Source organism: Neolamprologus multifasciatus, chromosome 9, assembly GCF_963576455.1.
Source record: "Neolamprologus multifasciatus chromosome 9, fNeoMul1.2, whole genome shotgun sequence".
Classification (NCBI taxonomy): domain Eukaryota; kingdom Metazoa; phylum Chordata; class Actinopteri; order Cichliformes; family Cichlidae; genus Neolamprologus; species Neolamprologus multifasciatus.
In genome coordinates this window covers 9,725,035-9,745,957 of record NC_140447.1, presented here as the reverse complement: position 1 = coordinate 9,745,957, position 20,923 = coordinate 9,725,035, and the positions used below count along the sequence as shown (strand labels likewise).

At 42.0% G+C, this 20,923-nt stretch overlaps 1 protein-coding gene and 1 long non-coding RNA gene across 2 annotated transcripts; one reads left to right on the top strand and one right to left on the bottom strand.

The window, feature by feature from the left end:
- Positions 1-3,421: 3,421 nt before the first annotated feature.
- Positions 3,422-8,963, top strand: LOC146511008 (uncharacterized). The gene is made up of 4 exons (XM_085172499.1): positions 3,422-3,556; positions 5,530-5,633; positions 7,177-7,773; positions 8,076-8,963. Exons 2-4 carry the CDS (start codon positions 5,616-5,618, stop codon positions 8,751-8,753), a joined length of 1,293 nt encoding a protein of 430 aa, XP_085028625.1. The 5' UTR covers positions 3,422-3,556; positions 5,530-5,615; the 3' UTR covers positions 8,754-8,963.
- A 920-nt stretch (positions 8,964-9,883) lies between these two features.
- Positions 9,884-20,224, bottom strand: LOC146511007 (uncharacterized). The gene is made up of 3 exons (XR_014876052.1): positions 19,045-20,224; positions 10,936-11,005; positions 9,884-10,736 (listed from the first exon to the last, which is right to left on the bottom strand). It is a non-coding gene; the product is annotated as an uncharacterized LOC146511007 (long non-coding RNA).
- Between the last annotated feature and the right edge of the window lie 699 nt (positions 20,225-20,923).

The window sequence follows — 20,923 nt, the reverse complement described above, 5'->3', positions numbered from 1 at the left end:
TGAAAAGTGTCACGGACCCGGTTCCGGGGACTCGGGGTCCGTGAGCAGTGTGAACTATAACCTCTACTTTACTATAGTTAAGGTGTGTTACCTTAGTTTAGTTCCTTGAGTGTTTTAAAGTTTAGATGTCTTATTTTTCTTATATTCAGTTTGGCTCTGTGAATTTCTTCCTCGATTTTATTCTTTAAAATGCTGAGTCTACATTTTTTGCTAGTTTCTCTTACTGATGATTTGTGGAGTGCTTAGTTCCCTCTGCGTTCCCTCTCATTTCCTCCATCTGTCTCATCTTGCTGTTTGTCTTTGTCTTCCACTGTTTCCTTGTATCTATGTGCACATTCTACATTATGAATCAGGCAGCTAATCAGTGGCTCCTGTGCGCTTGTCTTTGGAGGGTTTCTGGTTTTGATTACAGCCGCTGCTCACTGGAGAAACTATAGTAATGCAACTCATGCATTTCAAAAACTATAGTATTGGAATGACTAGATTCACGGCATTATGCTTATTTCAATTTTACACAGCCTCCTAAATTGGAAATAAGGTTGCCTTACTTTCCTCTGATTAAAAAAGATCACTTGTTTTATTTTAATTTTGATAAATTTTAGTGTTTTAGAAATTTAAATGGATTTAGTCATGCACAGAAACACAACAAACTCTTTGTCACTAAATCATAATTAGTAAGCCTGACTATGACTCTTTTTATCTGACAGTTTGCTGCCTATTACAGCCTGGTTTTAACAGATAGCAATCTTGTATTTAGCTCGCCCAGTTACAGTCAAAGCACCACAAACATGTTCAGCAGTTATATTACATAAAAAAAACCTGTGAATACTGTGTTTGAGATCATTTTAGAGGTTCGTTCTCCTTCCATGCTTCTTGAGACTTGGAGCCATGTTTTATTCATTTGATGGGTAAAAACTCTCAAAGCTCTAATATTTTATTTGTAAATGTAAATGTCATCTTACACACTCATGACTTAAACAACACCATGTTTAATTCTTAAAGGGTTAGATAGCGTTTTGTCTGTCTCTGGGCAAAGAAGTTAAGACAAACAGTTTTGATTTCCCAGAGAAAGTTAATAAAGAGAAGATGGTTTGGTTCCAGGAAAGTGGAAGCTAGTGGTTAAAAGTTACACAGTGAAACTACTTGGCTGTGTATTTGTAAATGTGAGTGTGTGTATATACTGACATTTGTGGCTAGTAATGTTGAGCAACATAACTAACTTAATTTCTGTTCTTTCTGTGTCCATCCTTTACATTACTGCAATCTTGTGACTGCAGAGGCTAGCAGCTTTTCCTGGTGGTTTGGGCATTCACATGATGGATAAACTGCTGGTCTTTCACAGTAAAGTCATGCTGCCCTTGCTCTGCTTTCACAGATCTGAGATCAGTTACGATCTGCGATTTGTGTGGAACTACAGCTAGCATTAGCAAATAAACAAACTTCAGTGATTTATCATTATAACACAGTAGTTTTCTCTGGCTAACTAGCTTGGCCAACATGTGTGATGTACAGACGAAACAAAGTTGTTAGCAAGTCCACCCCAAAGGGCAAGGGCTATACTAAAACTTATGTAAAAGATGTTTTATGGGGTTTTTATTACAACATGCTAACGTCACCATGCTTTTATTACTATATGCTGACATTAGCCTGCTTTATAAAGTCAACATCTGACATTTGACCTATGACTGAAGCGTTATATATTAAAATGGTGTCTTTTATCATTTTTACCCACAAGATTGGAGCAGGATTGGCTGAAATCTGTGACTTCTATAAGCCGTAGAAACTTGAGATTTTAAGATCATGAGGTGTGTTTTTGCAAAACTTATTGGCATCATTGTGATGTTGAACGGCATCATATTGAAAAAATAAAAACTGTTGCACAGCTCTCTCAGTGCCCCTTATATATTACTTGACATGGTTTCTTGAAATTTTTTTTCATTGTCAGCTTTAACCTTTGGCACTAACAATAAAGGTTACCTTGAACCTGACCTGAACCTGACACATAAATTAAATCACCTCAAGCTGTTATTAGTATTTACAATAACATAAAATTGGAACATGATATCTTTAAATCTGTGGAAGCTCAGGAATGATTGAAAAATTCCTCCACAAGGGGAAAGTGCCAATGGGTAAGTTGTGCCACCCCTTGTTTCTAGGGAACCATAGAAGAAATTGGTCTGTCACCCCACATTCTTGAAGAGTCAACAATTTTCAGTCTTTCTTGGCTCTTGATGGAGGCGGTCGCATTTTCTCCTTCTCCCTCTCCCTTATCTTTCCTGCTTGGCTTCTCATGTCTTTTGTATAGTCTCGCCTATCTCTAACCCTCAGAGAGTCTCCCAGACTTGTTCTCTAAAAATTTAAAGAAGAATTATGGATTTGACCAACTAGTCCCTTAACAAAATTGACAACTTCTTCACGATGAGAAGCCGATGATAGACCCATCGTCTATCATGTCGGTCAGCCTTATGGGATTTTGAACAGCTTTAGCCGCTTCTTGTTCTTCGATAAGCCAAGTCTGAGCCAGCTCCAGTCAGCCAGAACTCTGTTATCGTGGTTCAGATCGTGCATCAGAAAGCAACTTGGGATTACAATCTTGTCCAAGGATATTTCGCTTGCAGACTGGAGCAGCCAGGGATCAAACCAGAAAACTTTCTGATCAAAAGCTGACTTGTGCTAAATCCTGAACGGCAGCCACCCCATTTTAGCCATCCAAGATTAAACGTCACATTCTTTAATTACAGAGTTAGGGATTGGTACATGGAACTCAAAAGAAATGTTGAACCCATCTCGTGTCCTGTGTCTTCTATAGCTGTCTGTACTTTTACCTCCAAAGTTCATCAGCAAACAATTTGCATGCCTGTAATTATCAGGCTGTACTCAAGCACTTGAATTCAACCTAAAAGCTGTGCTGTCATACAGAACCAAATACCCTCTGCAGAAACTATAGCTAATGTCACAATTGGATCTGATGAGACAGCTATGATTTCTGGACTCAAAGTAAATAATCCTGAATCAATTTATACAACATCAGTTTGTTTGTTTTGCTTTCATAACAAATAGTTTGAGCCATATACAAATACAGAAGTGACAAATGGAAACATATTTACAATCCAAAGTCAGACTAACAGTTTTCAGTAGCGCAGTCTTTTATTTACAGTCTGCTTCTCCTGGTGGTAAACCTCTATCACATGTTTGGATTAAAAATTAGGCCTACATAGCTGCTGGTTCCAGCTTAAGCAATATTTAAAAAATACTAAATTCTTCATTGTTTGAGCTGTGGGGTTTGCTATACACTGGCAGAAAATTGTAGAGTAAATGGTGAAAACAAAGAAACCAAATAACAAGATCCTTGAATTCCATCTTTTTTATTAACAGAAACTCCAACAAATTTGTGGCCAATTGATGACGTTTGGGACATGAACAGTCCAGTCCAGCAGGTGGCGGTAATGCGCCTTAAAGCTTTAACCGCCAAAAAATACATGAGCAGAAAAAGAAGAAGCCAAGTTCCCGCTTTATGCCGTTTTTCTCTCAGATTATTGTCAAGACTGATTTAAAGGTAAGCGAGCTAACGTTAATCCGAGTTTAGTTAATCTTGAGTTTAGTTCCTGAATGAGGCTTTCTGTTGCTCTCCTCGGTGTCTCTTGTCAAGTTTTTGTGAACCAGTTGAAAAATAAATCTGACTAAATTGACTCAAGCTGCTTTAAACTAATTCACAGAAAGATATCAGCAAAAGGTTGTGAAACAGAGAAGAAAATAGTTTTATTAGAAGAAAGCTTTTAAATGAGCTCATTGTAATCAGGGTTTCTGTTATTTTATTAGTCTGTTATTAAGCGCTACTTAGCATCTCTGTGTCACCTGCACAGTTTATGAATGCAGCTTGCTAACTAAGCTAGCTAGCGCCACCCTTCTTCCATATAAGGTCACTTCCGGCTCCAAAAGACCCAACATCTTGGCGGTAAAAGGGCTATAATGAAATACATTTATGAGAAATGTAAAAATAAATGTTTTCCGGGCTAAAACACAGCTGCCTTTATCAGTGCAAAGTTGTGATGAGGCTTACTCAGATGATGGCTCAGATTTCTACGCCCACTCAGATATGATAATGTTCCATGGCATACAGATGAAATCAAGACAAGTACATCAATACAAAAATTCACACAATTGTTCAAAAATAATAAATTGCATGAATATAGGAAATCTTCCTCTCAGTGACTGAGTTGTCTCATTGTGTCCTTTTTATAGATCAAGGTCTGAGTAACCCAACCTTAAGTGTTCATTAAGGTGTTTGTCACATAGATAGAAAATAAGCTCAGAGATTAAGCGGCTGTTATAGACAGGGTGATTAGTTTATGTAAAAATGTAGTTTGTTGTTGTTCTGGTTTACGTGCTGAAAATGGTTTTATTTGTGTATGTTCAATGTGTTAGTGTAAATGACCTTTAAATTTGGTAAATATTTTTACATTTGTTTGAAAGGTACTTCGGTTTCATTTTGAAATCCATGCTTTTATTGTGAAACATGAAACTGGTGCAAAACCATTAAAGGGCTTTTTAGTAACGTTTCTTTTAGGATATGGTAATAGTGTGCCTTAAAGTGAAAAATATGTACGTTTCCTTTGCCAATTAGTACCTGGCTGACAGTGGCACAAGGTTTGTTAATGTTTCCTTTAACGGAATAAGTTATGTGCAATCAAAATGTCATTTAATAGAGTTTATGTGTTGTTAACCTTGACCTTGACCTTTATGTGTAGTTGTAACTTAGTGAGGTGATATAATGAATTGAGTGATGTAAATTTGATGTATATGCTATATGTGAGCAGGAGAAATTTGTTTCCTTTGATGTTATGGTATTAATATTGCTGGTTTTGTTTTGCTCCTATCTCTTACGGTGTCTTCACTGAATGTTTCAATAAAAACCCTTCCAATAAAACCTCTGTGAAGCATCAGTATAAGAAACCATCATTCAGCCAGGGATGCTACAGTTACACTTGTACATAGTTAACCATATATGATCAAATAATGTTGAATCCTGGATATGGATTTGTAAGCAATGAAATTTGAAATAAGGGGTTAGGAACAAGACAAGTGTAAACTTCATCCTACTCCTTTTCGAGCACACGCATTCTGTAGACATAGATATTTACATGAAAACTTGATGATTTTTAAGTTGTTTTTTTTGGGGGGTTTTTTTCTGTTGTTATTTCAATTATATTTGCATGTTCGAAATAAATACTATCTATCTATCTATCTATCTATCTATCATCTATCTATCTATCATTTCTCACGGCACACATATATTGTTTTTGTTTTTTTCTTGGCCAGGGCCTTTTTTAAAGAGGAATTGCTATCCTGGTACTGGTGTGCCATACTGCTGAATTTGGTATCGGTGCTCAAACCTTTTGTGTTTGTTTCAAACAAGTTGTCCACCCAAGGAAGCTAAATTTTGTTCTGTGTGTTCTCAGATGAACATATGAGACACTTTGACTCTTCAGTGCAGTGTGGAGCTTAACAAAGTTGTGTTTTGTGTCTCAGCTGATCAGCAGGAGGAGAAGAGTCTGACGGAGCAGCAGAGGAAATTTCAGCTACTTGGACTCAGCTCAGCCACTGCAGAGAAAACAATGAGCTCAACACAGAAGGTGACAGATACTAGTGTTAAGAAATACTCCATTAAAAGCTGAAGTACTGATATGTATATTTTATGCTAAACTAAGTGAACCTTGTGCAATATTAATGTAACGTAGGGATAATGTATACAATGTATACAATGTATACAATGCCTACATGACTTTGCCTCTAAACATCAAAATGAGCAGGGAAGAGGTTAAAGTGGGATTCAGCAGGATTCAACCCTAAAATCAGCTGTAGTGTCTCAGTGTGGGGAAAAGAATCACAGCTCACAATCATTTCTATTGAGAGCTCCAGTAGATTTTTTTAATGTGCAGGCTGTGATCAGCTGACCTGCTGCTCTCTGTGAATTCATCCAGATGTCAGCAGATGTTTCATGAGTTGTCCTGGCTGATTTCCATTCTCTGCACTGACAGTACACTGTCTTTATATTAGACACTATACTGTTGGTATGTGGGTGGAGCTCAGTGAATGAATGTCAGCATCATGAGCTTAAGTTTAAGTTAATCTCTGCTACACTTGATGTAATCTAACTCTGCCATGAGCACCACAGTCACTGTGCACCAGTCACACACTGTTCTTTACTTTAAATCCATCACAGTACAGTAAACTTACCTGCTTATCCTGCACTAACCTGCAGAGGATTTTACTGCAGCCTTTAAATCACATTGTGAGACAAACTGCACACAAACAGTTTGTGTGTTTACTGATGTTTGTTGGGCTGATAGAATTGCTGCATTTGAAATTACCTGCCACATAAAAAATATTACTCCATTTATTCTCGCTTGTGTTCTGTATTGTTTTGTTTTTTGTTTTTTTTTTCCTGTCCCATTTGGTTCTTTAGCCGTCAGAATTGTTGTCTGGAGACCAACAAGGATACCCAATGGATTTATTTTGCCAAATGGATCATCATGGCATTGCCGTATTGGTCCATTTGATTGACCTTTGTTTTTATTATTTATTTAATTTTATTTTCAGTTGTTACAGACGGGACAGACATGAGTGAGGGATAGGAAAGGGAGAAAGAAAGAGGAAGGAAAAGAAAAACAGAAGGGGAGAGGGACAGTGAGAAAGGGGAAAAAAATATCTCCTGGATCACCTGTTGAGAGAAAAAGAATAGAAAACAAGCAAAAAAAAAAAACAAAGCAACATACTGAACACAACACCATCGCATTAATCTAGCTAAGTGTAAACAGCAGTAAATACTAAATATTGAATGTTGTTGTGCAGCACGCAGGACAGACAGCGCACAATGTGCTTTGAAGTAGCAGCCAAGAAAGGTGTGATTTAAGTCTACGAACAGTGAACACCCGTGTGCACACCTGTGTGGGTCGGCGCGCTTGTATTCAAATGGTCTTCTGTATTGTTAACTAGATGTTGAAATACCGCGACCGCAACTTATCAGCACCTGCAGTCGTTCAGGTTCTGGTGGTGTTTGGTGCCACACTCCATCTTCAGGTTTAAAACTAGTGTTAATGGAGGGAGTTTGAAGTTTCAGTTTGTTTAATGAATGCATTTCACTCAGTGCCTCTGTTTGTATCTCTGTCACTGCAGGACCAACATGGACCGAGAAGTCAGCGCTCTCAGGAGGCCGACAAACCTCACAGAAGAAAGAGAGAGAGAAAAAACACCTGTGACAAGTGTGGGAAGGATTTTAACTGGAAGTTTAAACTAAAACAACATCAGCTCATCCACACTGGAGAGAGACCGTTCAGCTGTGACTTGTGTGGAAAGTCGTTTTCCTGGAAGAAAGCCCTAAAAAGACACCAAGTCGTCCACAGTGGAGTTAAAGCTTACAGCTGTGGTCAGTGTGGCAGAGCTTTTACTCAAAGTAGCCACTTACAGAGACATCTAGTTACCCACTCTGGAATTAAGGCATACAGCTGTGACATCTGTGGAAAAACTTTCAGCCAGCTATGTTACCGAACTATACACCTACGCATTCACTCCGGAGAAGATGTGTACTGGTGTGATCAGTGTGGCAAATACTTTACAACAGACGCACAGTTAAAAAGCCACATGTTTACCCACACTGAGGAGAGACCTTATCAATGTGACCTGTGTGAGAAGACTTTTAAATCTCCACAGTGCCTGAGACAACACCAACAGATCCACACCAGAAAGAGACTCTACAAGTGCAGTTACTGTGAGGTATGTATTTTTATTTTACTCTTGTAAGTTCAGTCTGACTGTTTGGAACAAGTCTGCTCATTAAATCGTGTTAGCATGTTAGCTAACAGTCAGGTTAAGTCAGATGTTACTGTAATATTAAATAAGTATTACTGTAGTATTATGGTGGTAGTATTATAGTTATTGTAGCCCAGTAAACTGAGTGTGTTAATCGAAACAGTAAAATGTAATTGGACGTCTGCAGAGATGCTCTTTATTTCAGGCGACTTTCAGGATAAAAGTGTTGAAGGACTGACTTACACTGTCTTTGTGTCTTTGTTTAGAAGCAGAGCGACACAGATGGATCCACTTCTCAACCCTGTCATCGCTGTGGTGGTGGGAAAGACTTTCGTTGTGACATCTGTGGAAAAACTTTCAGTCAGCAAGCCGGCCTAAAAATACATCAACGTAAACACACTGGAGACAAACTGAAATACTGCAAAGAATGTGGGAGAAGCTTCCCCACATCAAGTGAGTTAAAACAACATGAACTCTTTCACAGTGGGGTCAAAAAGCACCTCTGTGATCAGTGTGGGTCATCCTTCACCACTGCAGGTCAGCTTAAAACACACAAACGAGTCCACACAGGAGAGAAACCATACAAGTGCAGACACTGTGACAAAAGTTTCTCACAGTCAGGTCATCGTAACAAGCATGAATGTACACACATGGAAGGAAACTACAGCTGTGAGCAGTGTGACAAGAGCTTCAGTAATCTCAGTTCATACTCTGCACACAAACGATCCTACGTTACTAATAAACTGTTTCACTGTTACCAATGTGCCAAAACATTCACTTCATTATCTGCTCTGTGCAAACATCAGCGCGATCATGCAGGGCTGAAATCGTTCCCATCACAGGACGACAGCGAATCTGAAGAGAGAGAAACATCCTCTGGTTTCAGAGTCCAACTTAAAACCCTGGAGATCAGGCTCCACAGAGTTCAGATCGGCTCTCCTTAAAGTTGTAATGAGGCTATGAGTCAAAATGTTCATGTAGTTCAATGTTAATCTTTATAAATTTTCTTCTGTAGTGTTTGTGTTCAGTTGTTACCTTTTTTTTTTCAGTGGTTGGATGAAAAATCAGTTTCCTGTTGTTCAAGTTTTCATTAAATGTATTTTGTTAAATAAAGTTAAAACAAATGTTAAATAAAGAATTGGTTTAACGACAAAGATTTTGAGCCATGATGTCATTTCCTGTATTTCAGAGTAAAGGCTGAAGTGACAAATGGAAACATGTTTACAGTCATGGAATAAACACTGATGGGTCATCTGTAGGAAGTACTATTGCTGACCTGACAGACTCAACCTTGTTTACAAAGAAAGAAAGGAACTGATTACATGTGTCAGCAGAGGCTTTCAGGGTTGTTTAGAGTAGAGCTGATAGTCTTAAAGAGAACACAGGGGATTTTGAAAATTTAACACAATGATCTGAGAAAAAATATCTGTTTCTCTCATTTTCACTGTATTCTGATCAAATTTCCAACATTCTTTTAACATTTCAAAAGAAACCTGCAATTTGTCTTTCTTCCACTTTCACACCTGGCCCTAAAAACACCACCATCCGTGCATCACCCTTGTGTCAGTCTAATGAACCTAACATGTAAGTGATACATAACACACATTCACACTGGCTGCATATATCAGCCCGGGGGGGCAGAGCAGAACTCTGTGTGAATCACACGCGCTCACATATTCAGGCTTTCCAGAGGCGTTTACCATCAGAAGAAGCTGAACAATGAATCATCAGCACCCCGCAGAAGAGCACAGCAAGCAACAACTCTAACAATAAAGACGTGCTGGAGCCAAAAGGTGCAGATAGCGAGTTTTAAACGATAACGCACAGGACCAAAGGGGGAGAGGGTAAAAACCCACTGCCTCCTGAGATAAAGATCAGCAAGTCAAACAGGAGACAAACAGCTCCAAGAGGTCCTGTACAGCACCGAGGCCCACACTGACCGCTCCTTCTGCTGCCCTGGAAACAGACATGTGCAGGTCTAGAAGCAGTTTAAATCCAATACTGTTTTGATCTGTGAGGCTCTTAATGTCACGTCTGCAGCCATGAAAGTCAGCTCAGGGTTTCTTGATTCTGATTTTTCTTTGCTGTGTCACCTTTAGCTCATATCTGCATTGCCATGCCCTGAAAACAAGCTGCCGAGCTTTAGTCAGGCTCAGGGACAACGGGAGATCTGAGGAGCAACACAATGAGAACAACTAAAATTGAACAAATAAACTTAACATCTGATTAGCTTTTTTATTTGTAAGAAAAAGTTTAACATGAACGCTCCAACTGTCCACAGCAAAGCTTATTATGACATCACTGCTTTTATTTAGTGATGTCAAAGTGTCATCACTTCATACCTCTGAACTGACATTAGATGCATTGCATACCTTGTTAGAATTACACTGTTGAAGCATTTGTAAAGAGCTTCTGTCCTTGTTAATTTATGTTTTAGGATAAGTTTTTGGGCTGTGTAAGGTCACAGGTTGCATTTCTGAGCAGAGTACTAAAGGTAAAGTAAGTGTTTTCAAAACTAACCACTCAGCATGTGTACAAACAGTGAGAAATCTCTGAAGAAAACAGTTCGAAGGAGCAAGAACACACATGTTTCTCCACAGGTTAAAGCCCGCTGACTCCCAAAGGGCAATGGGACTGAAAAACTCTCCTTAGCAGATTAAATCCATTACTTCACACTCTTGAGAACAAAGCAAGAAGTGTGTCCAAACCGCGTAAAGAACAGCAGCAGCGATTTATAGTAAAGCAGGAAATCAAAATACAAAACACAGGATGGTGAACCCAAACTCCTAACGTAAGAAAAAGTAAACACGGCATGCACGTTAACAAGGGTCTCTGCTCTGCAGGAAGTGAGGTCACAGCTGCTTGGACCTCAGCACTGTGGTTCTGGGCAAACTTTCTCATGAGTGCTACTGAAATGTTCTGGCTTTCTGTGGAGGAGAAACAAACTGAGAGTTAGAGGTCAACACTGGAGACAGATCACTACAAAAGAACCAAATACTGATGAAAGTGCTGTGCATGACCCTAAGAGACATCAAATATGAAGCTCTGAGTCATGAGGGTTCATTCAAGGGAATTTTAACATGCAATCTGATAAGCTATTCTGCATGTGACCATAGAAATCTTCACCTTTATCAACATCCTTGTTGCCCACGACATGACTGGAAGCAGCAACTATGGGTTTCATTAAATTCACAACCTGAAAGACATAAAAAAAATAAATAAAAACATTTAAGAAAAAAAGTGTAATTAAAAATCCATCCATCCATTCGCTTCCGCTTATCCTTTTTCAGGGTCGCGGGGGGCGCGACAGGTCGCCAGTCTGTCGCAGGGCCAACACACAGGGACAGACAATCATTCGCAATCACATTCATTCGCACATTCACACCTAGTGAGAATTTGGATTATCCAATTAACCTATCCCCACAAGCTGCATGTCTTTGGACGGTGGGAGGAAGCCGGAGTACCCGGAGAGAACCCACGCAAACACGGGGAGAACATGCAAACTCCACACAGAAAGACCCCGGCCTGATGTTGGAATTGAACTCAGGACCTTCTTGCTGTGCGGCAACAGTGCTAACCACCGTGCCCGTAATTTTAAAAAATAATTAAAAATATTTTTTTAAATTTAGGGACAAAATGCACATTGTGAAGAAGTTCAAGATTTACATCAGAGCATGTCAAAGTTTCTGCATGTGTTGGATTGTAAGAATAAAGGATTTAACATTTAATAAAAGAAATTAGTTTTTCCTTTCAAAGCATCTTTCTAAACATGTGAACAGCTGCTCTTTAATAATCAATATGAATCAAAGACTTTGTGGGAGCCAAGTTAAGATAGTTCATATGTTTTAGTATTTATATTTCGCTGTTGTTAAGCTTGTTTGTGTAATTAATAATTTAAGAAGTAAATGCATGTTTATAGTGGAACTAAAATTATTTTATTGCTGTGTTGGTTTGGTTACGTAGTACCATGAATACATGTGCCTTAAAGACTCGTGTTTATAGTAAAATCCGGGCATCACGGATGTATGCAAATTAGCGCATGCAGTGCGGGAGGGGGGAGAGAGAGAAGAGGTTAACACGGCATAAGCTATACGCGGCAGCGAGGTAGATCAGAGCCACACGGTTTTCCTACCGTAGTAGGTTATTTTGTTGAGGAAAAGTTAAACTTGACCACTCCTGTAAGATGCAAACTGTGGAATAAATTTTTTGTTACATCTTTTCACATCGGAGTCCCGTGGAGTTCTTTCCTCTTCAAACTGACTTACGCGAGTGAAGCACGGGAAAACTGGTCTCGCGGCTTATACATTTTGTAGGAAAACCCGCTCGTTGTGGATTAATTGACGCGACTAAAGAAGGAAAAACCCCAAGCTGCTGCAGCGACAACAAACGTGAGTAAGTGGAGCTAATTCACGAGGAAAAAAGTGCTGAGTCATGGTGGATGCTGAGCTGTGTGGTAGCAAACCTGCATGATTTTTGGATGATAAAATAAGGATTTTGTTGTTGCTATTCGGGAAATTAATAGCATGAACGAAAAAGAAGAAGACACAGTAGCAGAAATGGAAGCTGGGGCAGTGAAAATCACACCAAAAGCTATGGAGGAAAGGCTGCAACGTGTTATCAATTTACGGAAGGCCAAGCTAGCCAAATTAACAGGCACAATGAAACAAGTGCGCCAGCTGATGGAAAAGGAATGTGATGCCAGCCTAACAGAAGCAACACAGTTGATGAAGGACTTTAATGAGCAGTTTGGAGAGTTTTGTGGTTTGAACACAAATGTTAAAGAGATGCTCCAGCAGATGCCGGAGGAGGATTTAACTAAAGACCAGGAAAAATGGTTCGAACCTAAGGCTAATTCCTTTAAGGCTTTTGCTGAGACAGCTTCGGCTTGGATTGACAAGATGGCCATGCGCGCTGTGGAGGCTGAAAAATGCAATGAAGACGTGGATCCATCTGACAGCGTATCTAACGCATCTGTCTCAAAACGCAGTGATAAGGCATTTTCAGAACGTGCTTCGTCATCGGTGTCATCCACACGCATGAAGGCAGAGGTGGAGCGAGCTACCTTATTGATTAAGGCATCGTCTTTAAGACAGAAACGCTTGCTGGAGGAAAGGGAGGCTAAGCTCCAAGCTGAAAAGGAGGAGCTAGAAGTGCAAACAGCTCTTGCAGCAAATGAGGCAAAGATCAAGATCTTAGCGGAATATGAAAGTCGTGCATCCAAGGCATCCAGTCGTGTATCCACTCGGGATGGAATGAACTCCTACGTGGCATCGCATAAGGTTGGAGATTTATTTACTTCACAGCAGTCAAATAGTCCGTCCCCCACGCGAGAAAGACAAGCACAGAAGAAGAACATTCTCCAAAATGCACAGCAAACACACACTGTTACCTCCCAGCCATCGCAGACACCAAGTGCTCTACAGGATGTGGTTGAAGTGCTAACAAAGCAGCAGAAGTTAGCTACATAATCCCCGCAGAACATTTCTGTGTTTAAAGGGGACCCATTGGAGTATCGGCTGTTCATGCGAGCTTTTGAACATGGTGTGGAGGACAGAACAGAGATCGACAAGGATCGATTGTACTACATGGAACAGTACACAAGTGGGCAACCACGAGAATTGATACGGAGTTGTCTTCATATGGAACCTACACATGGATATCAAACGGCTAAGAGACTGTTGGAAGAGCACTTTGGAAATGCCTACAAGATATCAGTGGCATACATTCACAAGGCTCTTAACTGGCCAACCATCAAGTCAGATGATGGGGAGGCTCTGCAGGCTTTCGGCCTCTATCTTACTGGATGTCATAATGCAATGATGGATGTGGAGTACATGGAGGAGTTGGACAACACGGCCAACATGCGTGCTATCGTTTCCAAGCTTCCGTACAAGCTGAGAGAAAGGTGGAGAACATTTGCTTGTGGGGTCTTAGACAAGGCAAAACGCAGAGTCAAGTTTGCAGATCTGGCGGAGTTTGTCAATAAGCAGGCCAAAGAAGTTTTGCATCCATTGTTCGGTGATATAAAGGACAGCACCTTAAAGGTCCAAGTTAGAGGGCAAGTGGATGAGAGGTTGCAAAGGAGAAGTGGAAGCAGAAAAGGATTCACCACAGCTGCAACTATCACCACTACACAGGACGTACCCTCTAAAGAAAGGAACAAGGTCAGCGGAAATCAGGTGTGTGCATTTTCTAAACCCTGTCTCTTCTGTCGTGGTGAAGAGCACACCATGGAACAGTGCAAGAGGATGAAGAAGTCACTTCATAAGGAAAAGATTGACTTCATGCGAACTAAAGGACTATGCTTCAGCTGTCTTAAGCAGGGACACATGAGTAGTTCGTGTAAAGAAAAGGCAAGTTGTCAGGTTTGTGCACAACTGCACCCCACAGTGTTACACATGAAGACTAAGCCCAGTGCTACAAGCAAAAGGGCAGCTTCTGAGGTGGAATCATTAGAAAGGGAAGACCAAACGGAGTCAATCGTGAATGGATTTGTTGAAATGGCGGCACCTGCTCACCGGCTGCAGAGAAAAAAAAGAGCCACATCTTGGCAATAGTTCCAGTCCAAGTGAACCTAAAAGAGGACAAAAGGTGGCATACACTTATGCTTTTCTGGACCCTGGCAGTACTGCCTGCTTTTGTACTGAAGAGTTAATGCATGAGCTTAACTTGTCTGGCAGGAAGACAAACATTTTGCTGAAAACAATGGGAGAAGAAAAAGTCATCAGTAGCCACATTGTGTCTGGGTTGGAAATAAGCAGTTTAGACAGTGATGACTTCTTTGGGTTGCCAGTGACATTCCTGCTTCTGCCGACAATGCTCCTTCTCAAGACTACGTGAACAGGTGGACCTACCTTCAGCAGGTGTCTATACCTAGGATTGAAGCAAAGATTGGACTGCTAATCGGGGCTAATGCACCTAAAGCTGTTGAACCCTGGCAAGTTATAGCCAGTGAGAATGGCGGTCCATATGCTGTGAAGACAAGGCTCGGTTGGACCATCAGCGAACCCCTCCAAGGAAGCAGTTCACAAAAGGCAGCATGCGGACTGATTCAGGTTGCAGCAAACCGAATATCAGTTAGCAAATTGAGACGAACTCTGGGACCAGCAGTTTAAAAAGTGACTTCCCTGAGCGTGAAAGAAACGAGAAGCAAGAAATGTCAAGAGAGGATTTGCAGTTTCTGGAGATAGCGACAGAGTCAGCTACTATTGTGGATTGACATTACAGCATCGCTTTGCCATTGCGGAACAAGCGCATTAAGATGCCCAACAACCGCAAAGTGGCTGAGCAACGTGCCTTACACCTAAAGCGGAAGTTGGAGAGGAATACTTCATTCCACGCAGAATACTCAGCTTTCATGAGTGACATCATAACCAAAGGTTACGCAGTGAAAGTGACAGAAAGGACCTTGGTCGTGACGATGGAAAGGTTTGGTACCTACCGCACCACGGAGTTTACCATCCCAAGAAACACAAGCTTCGAGTGGTCTTTGACTGTGGAGCATCGTACAAAGGCACCACCTTAAATGATCAGCTGTTACAAGGACCAAATCTTACCAGTACCCTTCTTGGGGTAATTATCCGATTCAGACAAGAAGAAGTGGTCATCATGGCAGATGTGGAAGCAATGTTCCACCAAGTAAAGGTGCCTGATGAGGATTCTGACCTTCTTCGGTTTCTGTGGTGGACATCTGGTGACATTACTCAGAAAATGGTGGAGTACAAGATGGTGGTTCACATTTTCGGTGCAACTTCGTCACCAAGCTGCGCCAGCTTTGCTCTGCGCAAATGTGCTGAGGACAACCGAGATCCAGCCAACAGCCAAGCGGTTGACACAGTCCTGCACAACTTCTATGTGGACGACTGTTTGAAGGCTGTGAGCTCAGAAGAGGAAGCCATACAGTTATACCACACTCTTAGAGCTGTATGTCAGAGGGGTGGATTCAGGCTCACAAAATGGATAAGCAATAGCAGAGCAGTTCCGTCTGCTATTCCGGAAGAAGAAAGGGCATCAGAGGTTAAAGATCTCGATCTGGATCAGGACACACTTCCCATTGAGAGAGCGCTGGGAGTCCAGTGGTGTATTCAATCTGACAGCTTCAGGTTCAAGATTGTAATGCCGGACAAGGCACCCACTCGGAGGAACCTCCTGTCCACTGTGAGTTCTGTCTATGACCCACTGGGTATCTTGTCACCAGTCACGCTTCAAGCAAAGAAGATTCTGCAAGAGCTTTGCAGGAGAAAGATTGGCTGGGATGTCATCATACCTGCAGACCTAGCTCACCAGTGGCTCAAGTGGAAGACCCAGCTTCATCAGCTAGAGAACATAAGCATTCCAAGATGTTTTAAACCTGTGGGCTTTGGAGAGTCAGTATACAATCAGCTGCAACACTTTGCTGATGCCAGTGAAGAGGGCTACGGTACAGTAAGCTACTTGCTACAGAGGAACAGCCGTAACGAAGTCTACTGCGCATTCATATTGGGAAAGGCAAGAGTGGCCCCACTTAAGCCCATTACAGTTCCCCGCATGGAACTTACCGCAGCAACAATGGCAGCACGCATGGACAGGGTTCTGACATCTGAATTGCAGCTTCCACTCCAACCATCTGTATTTTGGTCAGATAGTACCACGGTACTCAAGTATATCAGCAATCAAACAAGTAGATTCCGTACCTTTGTTGCTAACCGTGTGGATGCCATCTTGAAATGCTCCAGTCCAGAGCAATGGAGGTATATCAACACCTCACTGAATCCTGCCGACTTTGCATCAAGGGGGCTCCAAGCAGAGAGCTTCATGCAGTCCCACACATGGTTACAGGGGCCGGACTTTCTCACCAAACCTATGGAAGAGTGGCCAGAAGAGGTGCACCCAGTTGAAGGCCTGACTACAGATGACCCAGAGGTAAAGGGTAACCTGGTGTGTGCTAGTACAATCAAGGAAGGTGAAGATGTAGTGCTGGAGTTCCTGCAGTACTTCTCATCCTGGTTTAGACTCAAAAGGGCGGTGGCATGGATGCTTAAAGTCAAGAGCATTCTGCTGCAACTGTGTCGCAAAAGGAAGGAGTTGAGTGCTGTTAAAACTCACCCTGAAGTCGAGAGGGATATGAAAGGTTTCATGGAGAGCCTGTTTCAAGGGGACACCAACAAGTTAACTGTAGAGAACCTTGCCAAGGCTGAAGAAGCAATCATTCGCTACTGTCAAAGGAAGACATTTCCCAAAGAGATCACCGCACTTTCTAAAGGTCAAGGGGTAAAGAGGACTAGTAGTCTTTTCAAACTGAGTCCAGTACTTGAACAAGGCATCCTTAGGGTCGGAGGGCGACTCAGCAGAGCGGCTCTACCCGAGGAGTCTAAGCGGCCATCAATCCTGAACAAGGATCTTCACGTCACGAAGCTTATCCTCAGAGAAATACATGAGAACTTGGCTCATGGTGGTCGCAATCATGTTATCTCCAAGTTGAGAACAAAATTTTGGGTACCCGGTGCCAACTCTGCAGTACGAAAAATACTTGCTAGGTGTATTGCCTGTCGGCGTGAGCATGGAGTTGCAGGACAGCAGCAAATGGCCGACCTACCCCGAGACAGAGTTCTGCCAGATGACCCTCCATTTACTAACTGCGGAGTGGACTACTTTGGTCCGTTCGAGATCAAACGTGGTCGAAGTACGGTGAAGAGGTATGGAGTCATTTTCACCTGCCTAACTACTCGTGCAATACACTTGGAGGTGGCAGCCTCGCTGGACACAGATTCCTTCATCCATGCTCTCCGTCGCTTCATAGCCAGACGAGGCCAGATAAAGATCCTTCGTTCTGACAATGGAACTAACTTCATTGGTGCAGAGCGTGAACTTAAAAGAGCCATTGCTGAATGGAATGTGTCCAAAATTGAAGACCACCTAAAACAACAAGGCATTCAGTGGACGTTCAACCCTCCCTCAGGACCCCATCACGGCGGGGTCTGGGAGAGATTGATCAAGTCAGTGAAGAAAATCCTGAACGTTACCTTGAGGCTGCAGACACTGGATGAAGAGAGCCTGCATACACTTCTGTGTGAGGCGGAGGCCATTATTAACAGTCGGCCAATAACCAAAGCGTCCAGCGATCCAAATGATCTGGAAGTACTCACTCCCAATCACCTGTTGCTGCTCAGGAATAAACCATCTCTTCCTCCCGGACTGTTCGACAGGCAAGATCTCTACGCAAGAAGAAGATGGAAGCAAGTACAATACATGTCGGAAATATTCTGGAAGCGATGGGCAAGGGAATATTTGCCGCAACTTCAAGAGAGGCAAAGGTGGACCCGTCCATCTCGCAACTTTTTGGTTGGAGACATTGTGCTTATTGTTGACGATACAGCCCCACGCAACTCTTGGATCACAGGGAAAGTAATCCATACCATCTCGGACAAGGCAGGAATGGTGCGGCAGGTTAGGATCAAAACCAAAACGAGTGTACTGGACAGGCCCATTACGAAGATTTGCCTTCTGCAGGAATCGGACTGAAGTGATCAGCTGCAGAGACTGAAGTTTGTGTAATTTGGCTCCACAAGTTTAATTTGGTAATTGTGTAATAGAGTCACAATTAGGGGCCGGTATGTGGGAGCCAAGTTAAGATAGTTCATATGTTTTAGTATTTATATTTCGCTGTTGTTAAGCTTGTTTGTGTAATTAATAATTTAAGAAGTAAATGCATGTTTATAGTGGAACTAAAATTATTTTATTGCTGTGTTGGTTTGGTTACGTAGTACCATGAATACATGTGCCTTAAAGACTCGTGTTTATAGTAAAATCCGGGCATCACGGATGTATGCAAATTAGCGCATGCAGTGCGGGAGGGGGGAGAGAGAGAAGAGGTTAACACGGCATAAGCTATACGCGGCAGCGAGGTAGATCAGAGCCACACGGTTTTCCTACCGTAGTAGGTTATTTTGTTGAGGAAAAGTTAAACCTGACCACTCCTGTAAGATGCAAACTGTGGAATAAATTTTTTGTTACATCTTTTCACATCGGAGTCCCATGGAGTTCTTTCCTCTTCAAACTGACTTACGCGAGTGAAGCACGGGAAAACTGGTCTCGCGGCTTATACAGACTTCTTTCAACACAAAATAAATGTAAGGAAACACACTTTCCTGTGCAACATCCAGTTTCTACAACTGACAACGAGCTTGGACCACAGTGATCTAAACTCATCCTCTACATTGGAAATGTAAACAAATGTAAATGTGGTTTTTACTGTACCAGAGCAGGGCTGTGTGTAGAGCACAGGCAGGCAGCTGAAAACTGTTTTGTTCTCTTTTTGGTCCTCTTTGAGCGGGAGACGAGCCACCAAAGCTGGCAACACCTGTCAGTGAACACTTTCAGTTTTCAGGCCCCTCTTCTGTGGAACCAGCTTCCAGTTTGGATTCGGGAGACAGACACTATCTCTACTTTCAAGATTAGGCTTAAAACTTTCTTCTTTGATAAAGCATATATTTAGGGCTGGACCAGGTGACCCTGAATCCTCCCTTAGTTATGCTGCAATAGACGTTGGCTGCCGGAGGATTTCCATGATGCATTGAGTTTTTCCTTTCCAGTCTCCTTTCTCACTCACTATGTGTTAATAGACCTCTTTGCACTGAATCATATCTGTTATTAATCTCTGTCTCTCTTCCACAGCAGGTCTTTATCCCATCTTCTTTCTCTCTCCCCAACCGGTCGCAGCAGCTGGCCGCCCCTCACTGAGCCTGGTTCTGCCGGAGACCTTGGGGGCCATTCAACTGGCCCACGACGACCAATCCACTTTCCAGGAAACTGTTCCTCTAGGAATGCTCAGACCTGGCACCCATAATATGGTGGTGCAACATCTTGCTGGAAAAACTCAAGGAACGTGCCAGCTTCAGTGCATAAAGAGGGAAACACATCATCATGTAGCAATTTCAAATATCCAGTGGCCTTGAGGTTTCCATTGATGAAGAATGGACCCACTATCGTTGTACCCCATATACCACACCAAACCATCACTTCTGTTGTTCCAACCGTCTTGGAGGGATCCATCCAATGTGGGTTAGAGTCAGACCAATAGCGGTGGTTTTGTTTGTTAACTTCACCATTCACATGAAAGTTTGCCTCATCACTGAACAAAATCTTCTGCGTGAACTGAGGGTCCTGTTCCAATTTTTGTTTTGCCCATTCTGCAAATTCTGTGCGCCGATCTGGGTCATCCTCGTTGAGATGCTGCAGTAGCTGGAGTTTGTAAGGGTGCCATTTGTGAGTAGCTAATATCCGCCGAAGGGATGTTCGACTAATGCAACTCTCCAGTGACATGCAGCGAGTGCTACGCTGTGGGCTCTTGCTGAATGAAGCTAGGACAGCCACTGATGTTTCTTCATTAGTGACAGTTTTCTTGCGTCCACATTTTGGCGAATCCAACACTAAACCAGTTTCATGAAACTGTAGCATGGGAGATGGGTGGTCTCGTAGGGTGTCTTGCTTTGAAATCTGCTGCAATGACCCGGTCACTGCGTTCACCAGATATCAACATATTTTGATTCGCTCCTCACGTGTTAACCTCTTCGACATGTCAATTGCTGTGAACAAAGAGAAACTTGTAAATAACTCATGAAAGAATAAAGTTACATTGAAACCAAGCACACCATTGTTTTTCTTGTGACATTACCAATAAGTTTGATGTGTCACATGGCCCTCTTCCTGTCAGGATCCTGGGTCTCCTGTTTTCCTGCGTTTTTAGTTCTTTGATTCTTGTATTTTGTACTTGTGTGATTTATTCTATGGTTTCTAGTTTTGATCCCTTGCCCTTCATGTTTCTCTGTGCCCCCTCTGTTCTGTGTACGTCTGTGTCTTTGCATGTCTGAGCTTCTTGTTTTCTGTCACTCTGTATTGTGAATTATGTTCTCATGGTTGGTCTTTTGTTACTCCCTCGAGTCTAGTTTCTTGTGTTCCAAGCTTAGTATTTCCCTCTGTGTATTTTGGTTCTTAGAGTCCTCTGCCTTATGGTTTCTGTCTGTTTCTTAGTTGCTGTCTCCACCGTGTCAAGTCTGCGTCTCTGTGTTATACTTCCTGTTTTACTTTGAAGGTCCGTGTCTTATGTGAATGTGCCCTGCTTTGCTTCCTTGTCTCG

What these genes read in the sequence shown, in the direction of transcription:
- LOC146511008 (XM_085172499.1), top strand. An exon ending in ACAAGTGCAGTTACTGTGAG is followed by an intron (nt 7,774 to 8,075) that starts GTATGTATTTTT and finishes GTCTTTGTTTAG; the next exon opens with AAGCAGAGCGACACAGATGG.